The sequence below is a fragment of the Equus przewalskii genome, chromosome 29 (genome assembly GCF_037783145.1).
Source record: "Equus przewalskii isolate Varuska chromosome 29, EquPr2, whole genome shotgun sequence".
NCBI lineage: Eukaryota > Metazoa > Chordata > Mammalia > Perissodactyla > Equidae > Equus > Equus przewalskii.
Genome location: NC_091859.1, coordinates 24,828,243 through 24,845,317, shown reverse-complemented (window position 1 = coordinate 24,845,317; position 17,075 = coordinate 24,828,243). Strand labels below are relative to the sequence as shown.

General features: G+C 34.1%; 1 protein-coding gene across 2 annotated transcripts in view; it reads left to right on the top strand.

Moving 5' to 3' along the window:
- BLTP3B (bridge-like lipid transfer protein family member 3B) overlaps nucleotides 1-17,075 on the top strand; it is a 92,066-nt gene that overhangs the window by 59,751 nt on the left and 15,240 nt on the right. For both annotated transcript variants that reach the window (XM_008516382.2, XM_008516383.2), the window contains 7 exons: nucleotides 2,445-2,638; nucleotides 3,982-5,474; nucleotides 6,894-7,069; nucleotides 10,317-10,459; nucleotides 11,157-11,307; nucleotides 14,732-14,985; nucleotides 15,299-15,407. In XM_008516382.2, coding sequence (XP_008514604.1) covers nucleotides 2,445-2,638; nucleotides 3,982-5,474; nucleotides 6,894-7,069; nucleotides 10,317-10,459; nucleotides 11,157-11,307; nucleotides 14,732-14,985; nucleotides 15,299-15,407 — 2,520 coding nt within the window. The remainder of the gene's footprint in view (nucleotides 1-2,444; nucleotides 2,639-3,981; nucleotides 5,475-6,893; nucleotides 7,070-10,316; nucleotides 10,460-11,156; nucleotides 11,308-14,731; nucleotides 14,986-15,298; nucleotides 15,408-17,075) is intronic.

Genomic DNA, 17,075 nt, shown 5'->3' with positions numbered 1-17,075 from the left:
AGTCCTAGACTGACGCGTCAGCAGGATTGTTTCCTCAGAGACCTCTCTACTTGGCCTGTAGATGGCCGTCTTCTCACATTGTCTTTCCGTGTGTGTGTCTGTTTCCTAATCTCCTCTTATGACACCTGTCGTATTGGACTACAGCCCACCCGTATGAACTCACTTTTACCATAATTGCCTGTTTAAAAGCCCTATCTCCAAAAACAGTCTCCTGAGGTACTAGGGGTTAGAACTTTAGCATATTAATTTTGAGGGGACACAGTTCAGACCTTAACAATAAGTATAGTGTTGTTAGTCCTGTATTTTAAAAATGCGTTTCTTTTACATACTTGATTTACATCCTGTCCTTTTCTCTTAATCAGATTAGCATATTTCTGGTTTCTACAAGTTCATTGTCTTTTAATTGAAGTATAATTGACATGCAACATTATATTAGTTTCAGGTGTACAACATAATGATTCGATATTTGTATATATTGTGAAGTGATCACCACAATAAGGCTAGTTAACATCTGACACCATGCTTTCTATTTATACATAGTTACAGAATTTTTTTTGTTGTTGAGAACTTTCATCTACAAGTTCATTTTAAATGTTTTTTTAAAGATTGGCCCTGAGCTAACATCTGTTGCCGATCTTCCTCTTTTTTTTTTCTCCCTCCATAAAGCCCCAGTGCATAGTTGTATATTCTAGTTGTAGGTCCTTCTAGTTCTTCTGTGTGAGCCACTGCCACAGCATGGCTACTAACAGATGAGTGATGTGGTTCCGTGCCCAGGAAAAACCGGGGCTGCCAAAGTAGAGCACGTGGAATTTTTAACCACTTAGGCCATCAGGGCTGGCTCTATCTATCTTTAATAGCTACATAATAATCTATTTCATAAGTAGACCTCTGTTAAAAACTGCATATAGATCTTTCTAATGCTTAGTGTACCAGGTTTCTTCCTTTGTCCCAGATGTGCAATCAGGGTTCTTCTTTCCTTCTGTGCTCTAGCCTTGGAGACTCCTTGCTCTCTGTGGCTGCCATCATCACTCAATCTGTACATTGAGATTCCCTCTCCTTCCTTCTCTTCCAGAATGTGACATGATCTCAATACCCCACTTCCTTGCTGTTCCCAAAGACAAGCAACTCTTGCATCCCAATTGGATGTCTCTGTTGGACTTGAATTATAGTTTTTCTACTTTCATGTCTGTGTCATATAGTAATCTGTGAACTTTTTTTTCGTGGGGGCGGGACGGAGGAAGATTGGCCCTGAGCTAACATCTGTTACCATCTGTTGCCAGTCTTCCTCTATTTTGTGTTTGGAATGCCAACACAGCACAGTTTGGTGAGCAATGTGTAGGTCTGCTCCCAGGATCCAAATCCACAAACCTCGGGCTGCCAAAGCAGAGTGTGCAAACTTAACTACTGCGCCAATTGGGCTGGCCCCTCTGTGAACTTTTTAAGGAGAGGGACTGTGCCCAGTTTATTTATTTTTTATTCTTTGTGCTAAACACAATACACAAAATGTAGTTGGCATTCAGTGAATCTTTGCTGAAAGAAAGTGAATGAAATCAAAAAAATCCTATTTAGAACATCATTATAGTGCCATCTTTATTGGTATCCTACACCTTAGATTTATTTTCCTTAAACTGATATGGTCTAAAAGTTCTAAATATGCATACTTTTTGCTTTGATAGAAGTAAATATGTCTGAATTTTTGGAATAAAAAATCTTCAATGTACTGTGGAAAAGATAATGGCTTTTATGATACAAATATATGTGGATTTCAGGAAGTGATGTGTGTTCTCATTATAAATAATTGGTTTCATATAAATTAGCACTAAAACATTTTATTCAACTCCTAAGCATTCTCATATTTTGGGGAGCTGTGAAAAAGAGTGTGTTCATTTCATTATTCAAGAGATACTTAAGTTTTTACTTTACACCAAGCTCTATTCTAGGCTTAGGATTAAAAATAAAACTTGTGCATGGTCTCTTTCAAGGAGATCTGCTTGGCTTACCACTTGCATAAGAAACTAGTCATTAGACTTGTTTCTCTTGTTTTAGAGGACTCACGTTAAGATTTAGGTGATAAAAGTCTTTACAGAAATATGTAGTTAAGGACCACCACTTTGATGTGATACTCAAGAAGGTAAGATATTTTAAAGTTTGCTTCTTGGTGACTATAAAATTAGGAAAAAATCTAAACAGTACTTCCTATTTATATATTATGTTTTAGATTAAACTATATATTTTTCAGTTAGCAAAGCATAGAAAAATGTTTTTTGTCTATGTAAATATTTGCAATCATGCACACGTCACTTTAATTTTGCAAATAACATCTCAAAAACTTTTTATCTTAATTAAGGGAGAATAAAACTTGTTAAAAATGTCTTTTCTGTTGTCAGGGAAGATTTAGAATTCTCTCTTCATTAAAAATCTCTTTTAAATTTTTTTCTCCACAGTTCCATCTCCCAACCTTTATAGCCAGCTGAATGCACTACAGTTTACTGTGGATGAAAGAAGTATTCTATGGTTAAATCAGTTTCTCTTGGATTTAAAACAGAGTCTTAATCAATTTATGGCTGTTTACAAGTTGAACGACAATTCAAAATCTGATGAGCATGTTGATATTCGAGTTGATGGCTTAATGCTAAAGGTACCGTATAAACAAGAGGCTGTGAGAACAAAACCATTTTTACAGAAGAAAAGTTAACATTATAATTTCCAGAATTTAAGATGGGTGCTCAAATTTAAATCAACTTTATTGCAATCTTAATTTTACTTTTGAAATTTCAGTTTTAATTTTCAGTCATAGAAACTTTAAAAGATGAAGGTTTTTTCCCCTTCTTTCTCTACCTTCCTTTTACTTACTTATTTTTTTTACTGCTCATCTATTTGGAGGTCAACAGTAGAAGTAAAATTTTAATCAGTCATTTTTGTCCTACTTTTTACCAGAGCTGATAAAATTTTTCTTTTCAGTGAAAACAGTGAAGCTTTTAAGTGATATCTAGGTTTTTTTTGTTCACATTTATTCTGTTATTAATATCCAAAGATAATAGAAAGTTGCTTTTTATTATAGCCAAGTAGTTGGTAATCTGAATTCTGTGGATATTTAAACTTTTAAGGAAGGAAGTGTTCTTAAAAAAAATAGCTAGTATAGTATAGTAAATAGAAAAAGACTTGGGCATGGATGAAAATTTCAGTTTCCAGATCTTGTTGCTGGTAGAATAAATGTATATGTCTTTAATTTCTTCTCTGTAAAATGAGATTCATAATACTCAACAATTGCATGGCAGAAATGTTTTAAAGATCTTCTCAAAGATCTTGCAATATTCAATATAAAGGGACACATTTTATAACATTTACTGTTATAATTTAAGACAATTATCTAATGATCTTTACATTTTCTGAGTATGGACAGTTTTAAAACCAGTTACCTTTGAACTCTTTGATGTCAGTATTTTGAGGAGTGGGGTTAATTATCTCTGGAAAATTACTTTAGTAAATAGTTTGACCTATCCTCTTCAGGTTATTTTCTTAATATTTCTCCCAGAAAAGTGATTTCTAATGACATCTATTCAGTCATTCTGTTTACTCATCCAGTCATCCTCTAAATCGATTTGATTTGAAACATCCTAACAAAAAAATTCCCTTTCCAAACTTGGCACTTTCTTCTATGTACTCAGGGCATAGTAAGCATTTAGTAGTACTGATTTAATTCAATTTTGTTCTTTTTACTTGGTGATATATTGTATGCCAATATATTTATTTATGTTATGTACATTATTTATTGTTTGTTTTTTTAAGTTAAGTTCTTTTCTTAGTGGTTAATCATTTAAGTCCCTTTCATTCAATTGAATAAAATGATTTGGGGAGAGAGAGTTAGTATTTTGGCAGGACATGTCAAAAAGAATTCCTGAGCTAATTCATGTTCTTTATTTTATCTTCATGATGTATAGATTTGTAAGTTAGTCTAGATTAATGTTTTTTCTTTTCTAGTTTGTCATTCCTTCTGAAATGAAATCTGAATGTCATCAAGATCAACCACATGCAGTTTCCATTCAGAGTTCTGAAATGATTGCTACAAATACAAGGCACTGTCCAAACTGTCGACATTCTGATCTAGAAGCTTTGTTTCAAGACTTCAAAGATTGTGATTTTTTCAGTAAAACATATACTAGCTTCCCCAAATCTGGTGACAATTTTAATCTTCTGCATCCAATTTTCCAGAGACATGCTCATGAACAAGATACCAAAATGCATGAAGTTTATAAAGGAAATATTATTCCCAAGTTGAATAAACACACTCTTAAAACTTCTGCTGCCACAGATGTTTGGGCTATATACTTTTCTCAATTTTGGATAGATTATGAAGGGATGAAAAGTGGAAAAGGACGACCAATAAATTTTGTAGACTCTTTCCCTCTTTCTGTCTGGATTTGTCAACCAACAAAGTATGCAGTGTCACAAAAAGAGCTGCAGACTTGTAATCAGGTATCTCTAAATACATCGCAAAGTGAATCTAGTGATCTGACTGGCCGATTGAAGCGGAAAAAGCTCTTGAAGGAGTATTATAGTGCAGAGTCTGACCCCTTGACAAATGGTAGTCAGAAACCTTCAGATACGTTTTTAAGATTTTCCTCTTCTTCATCAGATGCAGATATTCATGTCCTGGTTCACGTTCATAAACATGTCAGTATGCAGATCAATCACTACCAGTATCTGCTCCTGCTTTTTCTCCATGAGTCACTTATTCTGCTTTCAGAGAACTTAAGGAAAGATGTAGAAGCTGTGACTGGCAGTCCTGCTAGTCAGACATCCATCTGCATTGGAATTTTACTTAAGAGTGCAGAAGTGGCTCTTTTGCTACATCCCGTGGATCAAGCAAATACTCTTAAATCTCCTGTTTCTGAAAGTGTGAGCCCAGTTGTTCCTGATTATTTGCCTACAGAAAATGGAGAATTTTTGTCTTCAAAAAGAAAAGTTAATAGTATAAATCAAATTAGAAGTGTAACTGTTAATGATATGTCAGACAACAGATCTATGAGTGTTGACCTTAGCCATGTCCCGTCAAAGGATCCTTTCCTTTTCAAATCAGCTAGTGATACAAATCTGCAAAAAGGTATTTCTTTTCTGGATTACTTATCAGATAAAAGTTTAGGGAAAATAAGTGAAGATGAAAGTAGTGGAATTGTTTGCAAAAGTGGCTCCGGAGAAATTGGATCAGAAATGAGTGACAAAAAGGATTTATCTTATACAGATTCAAATAGTGTGTTAAACTACAGAGAAGATTCCAGTATGCTCTCATTTGATAATGATGGTAATCAAAACATACTTTCAAATAGTTTAACTAGTAAAGGAAATGAAACCATAGAGTTGATCTTTAAAGCTGAAGATTTGCTTGCAGAAACAGCTTTGCTCTCTGAGAACCTGGAAATCAGTAAAGAAGAAGCACCTACAGCTAGAACACTTAAATCACAGTCATCATTAAGGTAACAACATACTACTGGAATCTGAGGGGTTTTTGTTTTGCTCTGTGTGTGTGTGCACATGAGTGTATTTTGTTTTTAGACAGAGAACCTCATGACAAAATATGGCATTGTTAGAGTTTATACATGGAAGAGTAGGTTTTTCACAATATGAAAACACTTTGAGCTTATACTTGTAAAATATAATTTTAAAACTTATGGATACTATACATGTACAGTAGTCCCCCTTATCCACGGTTTCACTTACCCACAGTCTGAAAATATTAAATGAAAAATTCCAGAAATAATTTATAAGTTTTCAATTACATACCATTAGAGTAGCATGATGAAATCTCGAGCCCTCCCACTCTGTCCTGCCCGGGATGTGAATCACCCCTTTGTCCAGCATATCCATGCTGTACATGTTACCCACTCGTTAGTCACTTAGTAGCCATCTCAGTTATTAGGTCAACTGTTGTGGAATTGCAGTACTTGCATTCGAATTTACTTAATAATGGCCCCAAACTGCAAGAGTGGTGATGCTGGCAATTTGGATATGCCAAAGAGAAGCTATAAAGTGCTTCCTGTAAGTGAAAAGAGAAAGTTTTCAACTTATTAAGAAAAAAAAATCATATGCTGAGGTTGCTAAAATCTGCATTGATTACAGTACATATCTTCCTCGACTTATGATGGGGTTAACATCCTGATAAACCCACCCTAAGTTGAAAATACCATAAGTCAACAAATGCATTTAATACATCTAACCTACTGAACATTGTAGCTTAGTCTAGCCAACCTTAAACATACTCAGAACACTTACATTAGCCTACAGTTGGGCAAAATCATCTAACACAAAGCCTGTGTTATAATAAAGTGTTGAATATCTCATGTAATTTATTGAATACTGAAAGTGAAAAACAGAATGGTTGTATGGGTATAAAATGGTTGCAAGTGTATCGGTTGTTTATCCTCGTGATCACGTGGCTGACTGGGAGCTGCAACTTACTGTCACTGCCCAGCATCATGAGAGTATCATACCACATATTGCTAACTTGGGTGAAGATCGAAACTCAAAATTCGAATTATGGTTTCTACTGAATGCATATCAGTTTTGCACTATCGTAAGGGGGAAAAACCGTTAAGTTGAACCATTGTAAGTCGGGGACCATCTGTATATTATTATAATTGTTCCATTTTATTATCAGTTATTGTGGTTAATCTCTTACTGTGCCTAATTTACAAATTAAACTTTATCGTAGGTATGTATGTATAGGAAAACCATAGTATAGATAGGGTTCAGTACTGTCTGATTTTAGGCATCCAGTGAGGGTCTTGGAATGTATCCTTCATGAATAATGGGGGACTGCTGTGTTTTTATTTTCTTAGAAGTATTTTTTAGAAATAATTCTTTCCCTTATATATGATAATTTTGTTTATTAACAGTGGAAAGCCTAAGGAACGTTGCCCACCCAATCTGGCTCCACTCTCTGTTTCCTATAAGAATATGAAAAGAAGCTCCTCACAAACCTCATTGGATACCATTTCACTTGACAGCATGATATTGGAAGAACAGTTGTTAGAAAGTGATGGAAGTGATAGTCATATATTTTTGGAAAAAGGTAAAGCAGTAACAGTTTAAGAATTCATATTATATATATGTAAATCTTAGAAGTGATGTTTAAGTATTTTTATTTATATTCAGCAATTAAGTACAGCTCCGAAAAGACTTATTTTTATACACCTACACACACAATACAAAGAGCATGGTACCTAACTTTCTAATGGTTGTTCCATTGCTTCTTTTAACCAGATACTCCTACCTTTTTATGGCTGACATCCAGCAATTATTTGTATAGTCATTTGGATCATAAAGCAGACAGTATTAAGGCTGCTAGCCTTTATCACAGACTCCTGTATCTGGAATTTTGATTAGATGGGCTTAATTTGCATGGTGAATTCTCAATTATGTGGTCCTTTGACTGGAATTTTCCCAGACTGGATCTACCGTTTCTCATAACCAGGATTCTCTCACATACATGATCATGTATGATGGAACTGGATGAGTCCCTCATTTTATTCAGAGGCACACAATGCTTCAGCAAAGACCACTAGGAATGACTTAGAAAGTATTAGAAGCATCCCCATCACGAAGGCTTTGGTGACTGTGAACAGGAACAAAAGCATGGGCCATAGCCAGAGAGTAGTTTCCACAGACACTGAAGCTAAAGAAACTAGAGGCAAATATGAATTACTTCGTGTATAAAGGTTAACGTGCCTATTCATGCAGTTGAAAACGGCTCAGGTAAGGAAAGGCTCTTAGCTTCAGAAACTGAAGCTTAGAGAAATTAGTATACAGTCGGGAAGTAACAGAGGCAGATTTGGAATTCAGCTAGTCTGACTCAAGAGCCTAAGCTTTAACCAACCAGTATGCTATCCTAGCTCCCCACACTTGGGAAATGATTTGCCATATGTAAACAAAGAGCCCTAATCTAACCCAATTATATGCTATTCATAGCAGTCTCCTTTCCAGCATACTCTACCAGTTAAATGTAGAAGAGGTGCTGACATGGGATGTAAAAAATCTTTTTCTAGATTCACAGAGAGCTCTATTGCCTAGTTCCCCTGCCCTCTTTGTGGTTTAAAATCCTAGCTTAACAGAAGATTTCTGTTCTGTGATCAAAATGTACTTCAAAAACATTATTCCTGTAAAAAATACCCCTACTTAGTCTCAAAACCATCAGTGATTTTCTTATTATTTCTAAAAATTAAATACTTAATAAAAGTGACTACCACTTGTGTGGAAAACTTGGAAAATACAGACAACCACAATTTGAAAAATAAAATAACCCCCAAGTCCCACAATCTAGATATATCAACTATCACTTATTTTATGAATTTACATGTATATATTCATATGTGTGTACTTGGTGTTATACTACCTATATAATTTTTTAACCTGCTTTTCATCACTTGTAAGCATTTTCTAATATTATTTAAACTCCTTTGAAAGTATTTTTAAAGTCTGTATTAAATTGTCAAAAGAATGTACCATAACCTTTTAATTGTTTCCCTGATATTGGATGTTTAGGTTGCTTATAGGTTTTTACAGTTATAAGAATGCTGTAATTAATATCGTTGTTCAGACATTTTTGTCTGCATTTCTAATTACTGTCTTAGAATAGATTCCAGTAGCAGACTATTTTTAGGATCTTGAAAAATGTAAGGGCATTGATTTTGTGGGTAACATTTAAATGATAGGTAACTATGTATTCCTAGTTCTCCTGAACTGTAATGATTTTATGTAAGAGGAATTGATTTTCACTAGGATAAAGACTCTTGTTTTTTGTTTTAATTTTACAAGAAATATATGAATACTTTCTTGTTGGAAAAAAATATCAGGTATTATAGAAATGTCTAGAGTAAAAATTGAAGGTATCACTTTAATACCACCCTTACTCTGCCCTTGATGCCATTCCCCACTCCACAAGTAACTAGCATCAACTCTTGGTTATATACTTACAGACCTTTTACTGTATTTTTTTTTTTTTTTGAGGAAGATTAGCCCTGAGCTAACATCTGCTGCCAGTCCTCCTCTTTTTGCTGAGAACAATTGGCTGTGAGCTAACATCCATGCCCATCTTCCTCTATTTTATGTGGGACGCCTGCCACAGCATGACAAGCAGTGCATAGGTCCACACCTGGGAACTGAGCTGGCAAACCCCGGGCTGGCGAAGCAGAACATGTGAACTTAACCGCTGCGCCACTGGGCTGGCACCTTTCTGTGTATTTTTATATGTGTGTGTGCACACACACATATGTATACATGCAGATAACACATATACTTATGTATGTATACATATTTATGAACACACACACATAGCTGCTTCATATGTACTATAGTATATTTCAGACTTTATCTCAGTTTATTCACTATGACAAGCTTTTTTTCACCTCAGTCTTTGTGCCTGTGCCTAGAATGCTCTTTTTCTTTCTTTTTATTTTAGTTTAAATATTATTTTATCAGGGAAGCTTCCTCAACCCCTTTGTTATGAAATCCCTGTGAAATAGGAGTTTATCATCTTTTCATACCACAATTATATTTATATACATGTTCCCTAGTCCTAAAAATTGTTTGTTCATTCATTAAATAGATAATTTATTGAGCACCTACTCTGTTGCCAGGCACTGAGTTAGAAGCTGATTATATAGTCATAAATATAAGAAAAAAGTTGAGGCTCTTTTCTATGTCTTTGGCTTTTCTAATCTAATTTTTATAGTAATTCACTTTTATGGTATATTTTTAAAGTATTGATCTGTGATAGACGCAAAATTTTTTAAAAATTGTCTTTTACCATGGAGAGTTTGAGAAATATTATATTATAGCACATTGAATAAGGCAGGTAAATAAGGATCTAGAGAATGATCACATTGATAGTAGTGGCACTAACTTCATGTGGAAGATAATTAGAAGTTACTGTAGGATACTGAAAGGGAAATGAAGGGGTCAGACTGGGATTATTCAATGTAGGGTAGGTTAGATGGGGGTGAAGCTGGCTGACTAGGAACCTGCTAGTTATGCCAGCACCGCACCTGCAATGGGGAGAACACAGACTGTGCTCAGCTGTGGTAGATTTCTTTTCATACTGTGTTTAGGGCTTTAGTATGTCTAACATTTTATTGTGGGAATTTATTTCTTATTATTTGCTGACTAACCACAATTTAATTTTTCTTTGTTTATTGTCCTAAATAAGGTTATGCTTGAGAAGGAATTGAAGGAGTAGTCTATTTTGGTTAGATGAATGTAATACTGTTTGATCATGTGTAAAACTGATTTTAATTTATTAGTTTATTGTTCTGTTATTTTAGGTATTGAAAAGAACTCAACTACACATTACCAGAGCCCAGCACAGAGTGCAAATGCCAGTGTAAACCTGAAGAATTATGGTGAAACCTCTCCAGATGCCATCAGTACAACTTCAGAGGGTGCTCAAGAAAATCATGATGACCTGGTAATCATTTCAGGGAGATGCTATGAAGAGAAATGCCACCAACTTTATCCCATTCATTATGTACAGATTTTAAGACATTAGTACATAAAATGAATTGACTTAGATGGTGGGGATTCACTTTGTTCTTTGTACTCTTGAAAATTCTTCCTTCCCTCTTACTGAATTGTTTTTCTCTGACTTTCACTTTTCTAAATTTGTGTTTCAGGGTTTTTTTGTGTAGAGGAGGGGAGGTTCTTTCTGTTTTCCATCTTGCCTGTTATTTTTTGACCTGTACTTTAGTTCCATATAGATACGCTGAAAAAGTTTGATGGTAAGAATGGTAGTTCTTATGAGGGACTTTCTACAAAACAAATTTGTTAATCGATTTTATTTTAAGCCCTTCTCATCCAGTGAAGTATTCTTATGGAGGACTTAGAAAATACATTCAGCTTTTAGTGAAAATAATAGCACATGGAAGTGTCATATAATTAATCTAATCTTTGTGACTTAAAAAAATTCTTCCCTTGCCTGAATAGAACGAAAGGTAGCTGAAGTTTGTCACTATAACATAGTAACCATGTTCTGTTGATCACAGTTTGTTTTTGGTTTATTAGGTCACAGTTGTATTCTTAGAGGTTATAGTAGCTTCCTGTGTTATTTCTTGAATTTCATTTTGAATTACTTGGTATACTAATGTTATTTGTGCAATCATTATTAGATGTCAGTTGTGGTGTTTAAAATTACTGGTGTTAATGGGGAGATTGACATCCGAGGGGAAGACACGGAAATCTGTCTTCAAGTGGACCAAGTGACACCAGATCAGTTAGGCAATATTAGTCTTCGGCATTACCTTTGTAATCGTCCAGCAGGTAAGACTTTAATATGATTTAACCGTGTTTTGTTTTTTATAGATGTGACTCATTGGCAGTCCTATCTTTGATATAAGTGAATTCAAGGAAATTACGTTTATTCATAATAATGCAAGAGATTTGTTCTTTTAGATTTTCTTATTTCAGTAAAAGTATTTTGATTAAGTTACCAGAAATATAGTCTGTTGAAGATGTGGTCGCTAATTTCTTTTTGTTTCTGCTATTGATAAGTTCCGTCTTTTACTTTTTCAATCTTTCTGTTCTTTGAGATAGGTCTGAGAAAACTGAGCTTTTTTCTATATGAAAAGAAAGATAAAGTAATCCTAGAATGTCAGACTTCGTTCCACACTAGTATAAATGTTAATTTCTGTATTCCATTGTCTTGCTTTTAAGCAGACATTTCCTGAGTCTGGCATGATACTTGGTATTTGGAAAAATCATGTGTCCTGTTCTTATGATGCTTCATTTTAATATCAAGACATTCACTTGGACACAGAGGGATATAAGCAACAAAACATGCAGTATATGAAGAGGAACCGCATTAAACCATCCCATTTTCAAAGTTTATATAGAGTTATCACTCATGGTTTTCAGTCATTTGAAGAAATGAATTTAACTAGTTATGCTAAGAATTTTAAATGATAATGTTCAGTTTTTTAAATCTTTTAAAAACTCACTGAGCTATAATATTTTTCTTTGCTATATACACAGAATGCTATATCTGATAAATAACATGTTGAAATACATACAGTCCTGCATGATATCAAATAAATATGCTATCACCTCACATGCTGGGAATTGCAGGTAAATGCTATTTGTCTATAAACCAGCATCATGGGGAAAAAATTGACTCCTGGCTTTTTTCTATGAATAGGCCGTGGGTTAACAATGTATCTACTAAAAAAGTTTTAAGAATTTTATATTAGCAAGTGTAAATCCCAATAGCATGCAAAGTGGAGGAAGCTAAGTATATGGAAAGGTTTCGTAGTGGGTAAAAAAAAAAAAAAAGATTGAATGTAAAATTTCAAAACCTACACACTGTCTTGTACTCAAACGCTCTTCAAATTGTGCACTCTTAGATTATTTCCAATTGTGGAATTTTTTCTTACTTGTCTTTATACCTCACTTAGTACGATGTCCTGTCACTTTGTTTCATGTTGTTTCTAACTGAAGAAATCATTTTGAAATGCCTCATATATGGGTTATATAGGCACTGCTGTCTAATGCCTTATGTTTTCTCACTTGGTTGTTTGAAAATAAACAAGAAGAAAGAAAGGAAAGGAAAAGGAAGGATAAATGGGAAATGGAATAAAGGGCAAAGGAGAAAAAAATAGTTTAGCTTAAACATTTCAAACATTAATAAGCCATATGAATAAAGAGTGTATTTGATCTACAGTTTATATACACGGCTGCTGCTCTGACAGGAATGATGAAAATTGCAAAGTTTTTTTTGCTTTTGTTTGTTTTAGGTTTTCTATAGTGTGTGGGTTTTGGATTCCTTTAAAAAGAAGACCTTAACGTGATAGTTTCATGGTATACGAGGTAGTAGGGAGGAGTGATTTTTGACTAACGAAGATTTTATTTTATCTCTATTCCAAATAAATACTCTTTTTGTTTGAAATTATTTCTGGCTCTCAACCCCCTGGAGTATGTATCTGTAGGTATACATATGTATGTGTAGACATAGATATGTAGATAGATAAAAGACAAAAAATAAAATCACATTTACCAAGTCATTTGTTTATAATTGCTGTGATTGTTAAATAGACACTTAACTCTTGTTTTTCTTGATATAGGAAAGAACACTATCTAACCATTATCAGTTTGTGGCCATTTCTTTTACCTTCTATTTAAAAAAATAATATATGAATTCTTAATTGTTTAAAGGATTTTTTGAAATTTTATTTGAACTCTTCTTGTGTCTATATTATTTATTTTGAATGTTAGTAAGTAGTACTAACATTAATTAAATATCATCCTCTACCTGAAATAAAAATTTTATAAACAACTGTCTGCTTTGACTCATGTATGGAAATCTATCCTTGATACATAAATACATATATCTTTAATTTCTTGCACCACCTTCACTGCACAAATTATGTATACTTTTGACTTCTGTAAGACTAAAATATTCACATCCACGTTGATGGAAAATAAACATTTTTTCATCATGAATTTAATTAGTGGGGTCTTCTGACGAGGACCCATGGGACAGATACCTTTGATACCTCAATAACTGAAACAGCTTTGCCTTTCCAGAACAATTAGTTTATTTTTAACTCATGGATTCTATGAATTGTGAAACCGATCATATTTTTCTCTTTGCTGGTAGGAAGCTCATTTTTGATCCATCTTTGGCAGAGAAATTTAAGTAATGTATTTTGAGTTGATAACCTTACTACATCTTTACCTTTTCCCTTCTATCCTTACTTTTCTATTGTTTACTTCTTATTATGCCTTGTGTGTGTGCCTCCCATCCATTTTGGAGCTGGGTAATGTGAAATGAACAAAATAGTTACCATGAAGGCCATTTCACTTCAGTGGTTCCATTAAGAACCTTTGTTTTTTGAAATTCGACATTCTTTGCATGCCCTATTGAAATTTTAAAATTTGTTTTCACCTCGAGTATTTTTATCTCTCTAAGCCACCTCAAATTCTTTTTGGAAGAAGGCCAAGGTATAAGTAAATGTAAATCTATATGTGTATTTCCTTTGCTGTAATTTCAGTTTTAAGTTTCTCTTCTAACAGAAACATTTTAATGAGGTCTTCTGTATTTACTTTTACAATTATTTAATGACCCAGTTTTAATGAGGAAGGTGAAGAACTTTAGGCTTTTGTTACTTCTTGAGAAATAGCTTAAGAGTCACTTTAAATGCCATGACGTTTTTCTTCATCGCAGTTGTCTGTTATACAGCTATGCACTGCTTAACGACATTTTGGTCAACAACAGACCTCATATCGTACCATAAAGCCTAGATGTGTAGTGTGCTATACCATCAAGGTTTGTGTGAGTACACTCTATGATGTTTGCCTAACTACACATTTCTCAGAACATATCCCTGTCATTAAGCAATGCATGACTGTAATACAAATTTATAGGTAGGCACACACTCATACATGCACTAAGTATCTGAGGTATGCATCATATTAGATTTATATCTTGGCATGTCACCAAAAAAGAGAAAATATAGATAAGTCAACATTATTGCAGTTGAAGGTTGTTTGTAAAAATTGAAATTAGGGTTGTGTATGGTATGTTGTATATGTACTGTAAATATTTAAATTAAGGAGAAATATTAAAACTTTTATTATTATTATTGCTTTAACATTGTACAAAGTGACAATAACCTCTTAATGACAAATAATCAAGAATGACATTTTTGATTAGTGCTACAAGTTATAATTTTTATATTTTTTTTAATAGGTTCAGATCATAAAGCTGTAGTTCATTCCAAATCCTCTCCTGAGATTACTCTGAGATTTGAAAGTGGGCCTGGTGCTGTAATACACTCTTTGCTTGCAGAAAAAAATGGATTTCTGCAATGCCATATAGAAAACTTTAGCACTGAGTTTCTTACATCTTCTCTTATGAATATTCAACATTTTTTGGAAGATGAAACTGTTGCAACAGTGATGCCAATGAAGATACAAGTTTCTAACACAAAAATAAATTTAAAAGTATGTTAATAAATATTTTTATGTTATAAATGTTCACTTTGCCTATCTGGACTTTGATTTCATGTCTAAGAATATGCCTTCTCAATAATACATACTCTCTCAGCATTTATTGAAATGAATTTGTTGGTCTTTGTGATGAATGATATAGAGATCCTTCTTAAAGAACAGGCAGTTTTCTCACTGTATGTAAAGATATATTTCTAACTCATTAAAGATTGTATTGACTGAAGTAATGTTTATTAAGAAAATGATTACTTTAATTTTATTGTTTACTTTATTAACAACATACTGATACTATTTCTCTTTTGTGTAGGATGACAGTCCTCGTAGTAGTTCAATATCCCTGGAACCAGCTCCTGTAACTGTTCATATTGATCATCTTGTGGTAGAGAGAAATGATGATGGCTCTTTTCATATCAGAGGTATATATGAAAAACAACTTGAATGAATACCTATTGAAATTTGAAATTAAATTATTTAAATGATTGAGTTTTTTTCACTCATACCTATTCATTTTATATGTATGTACACATGTTAGTAGATGATTGAGGGAAACTTTCAGTTCATTGTAGTAAAATATCATCTATGTATGGACCCCTCTACCTTGGAGGTAACTGATCTACAGGTGATTTAGTACCTGTTCTACACATGTGTTTTGAATGAAAGTGAGAGGCTTTTATGGTCTTACATGTCTCTTGATCTCACTTGGGTCTCTTACTTGATCTCTTTCTTAGCTTTCTTTTCCACTCTTCCTTTATGTATACTCAGCTAACCTGGTATACTCCCTGTAATGGAATTTGCCTTGTACTTGCCCACCTCCATGTTCTTATTTGCCTTGTTATTCCTCATTAGTATTATTTGTTCCCTTCCAAGGTCATCTCAAGTGTCTCCTTTTCAATGAACCCTTCTCTGTAACCTGATGTGACCTCTTATAATTCTTAGGTATTTAATCTCTGTACTTTAGTTACTTATAGTATATTGCTTTGTATTCAGTTCTGCTTTAATGTTTGTATCTCCATTCTAACAAGATTTTTAAGGTCTCTAATATAAGGACTATATCTTATAAAGTAGTGTGGAGTAGTGGAAAGAGCTTGAGTCAGTAGATTTAGGTGTTCTAGTCCTTTCTTTGTTAGTAGCTACTTGAGAGTGAAATATGAGGAAGTGATACATGGGTCTATTTCATCTCCTATCAAAACCTTCTGAAATGACATAAAATATGTTAAAAGAAGAATAAAGTCATAACAGCATTGCAAAAGGAAAATAACATCAGTAGGTCAAAAATTCTTAAAAGAGCACAACCAGAGAGCAAACTGACGAGACAAAACAAGAAAAATCTGTAGCTATAAACCCATGAAAAAGAGGACTGTTGCTGAGGTAGGAGCAGTGTGGGAGGACCCTTCTTAACTGAAGAGTCTTCTCCTCTGGTATTTGGGACCAGCTGGAGCAAACATAGGAGTTAGGCCAACAAAGATCAAAATGTTAGCTTCATTAGTGGTAAAACTCAGGTGGAGAAGATAGCTTACATCTGTGAAAAGATAGATTTGCTGTACATCTCTCTCTCCCAAATGCTTTAGACCCTGAAACTACAGATCTATCTTGTAGAGAAGGCAGAACAGAATGTACCCTTTTTGCAGGCAAGGTTTATACTGAAGTGAGAAGAGACTGAATCATACACACATAGTTCATTTTTCTAAACTCATCAGTCAGATAAGTCACACCTTCTTCCTTATGAAGAAGTGAGAAGGAGGATCAAGAGAGTCCAAGAGGACTACTCTATGCAAGTTCCTCCTCAAAAACAGGAGAAATCTTCCCAAGAGGGTACTGAGATTAGAATGGATGTCTGAGGCAATAGGTTGAGTAATCTGGGTACTGCTTTTTGAGGTCCTCTCTTATGCTGTTACCAAGTAGAGCAGGTTTCAGTGGGGTTTGCATATCCACTAAAACATTGAGGGTAGATTCTGTGGCTGCTAAGCCTCAGGAAGGGAATCATTCCACACCCCGTTGACAAATTTGGTATCTCTAACCCAGCAGCACAACCTCTTCTCCCACAATCACTAGATGTCAGCTATGGCAAATAGAAACAACATCCA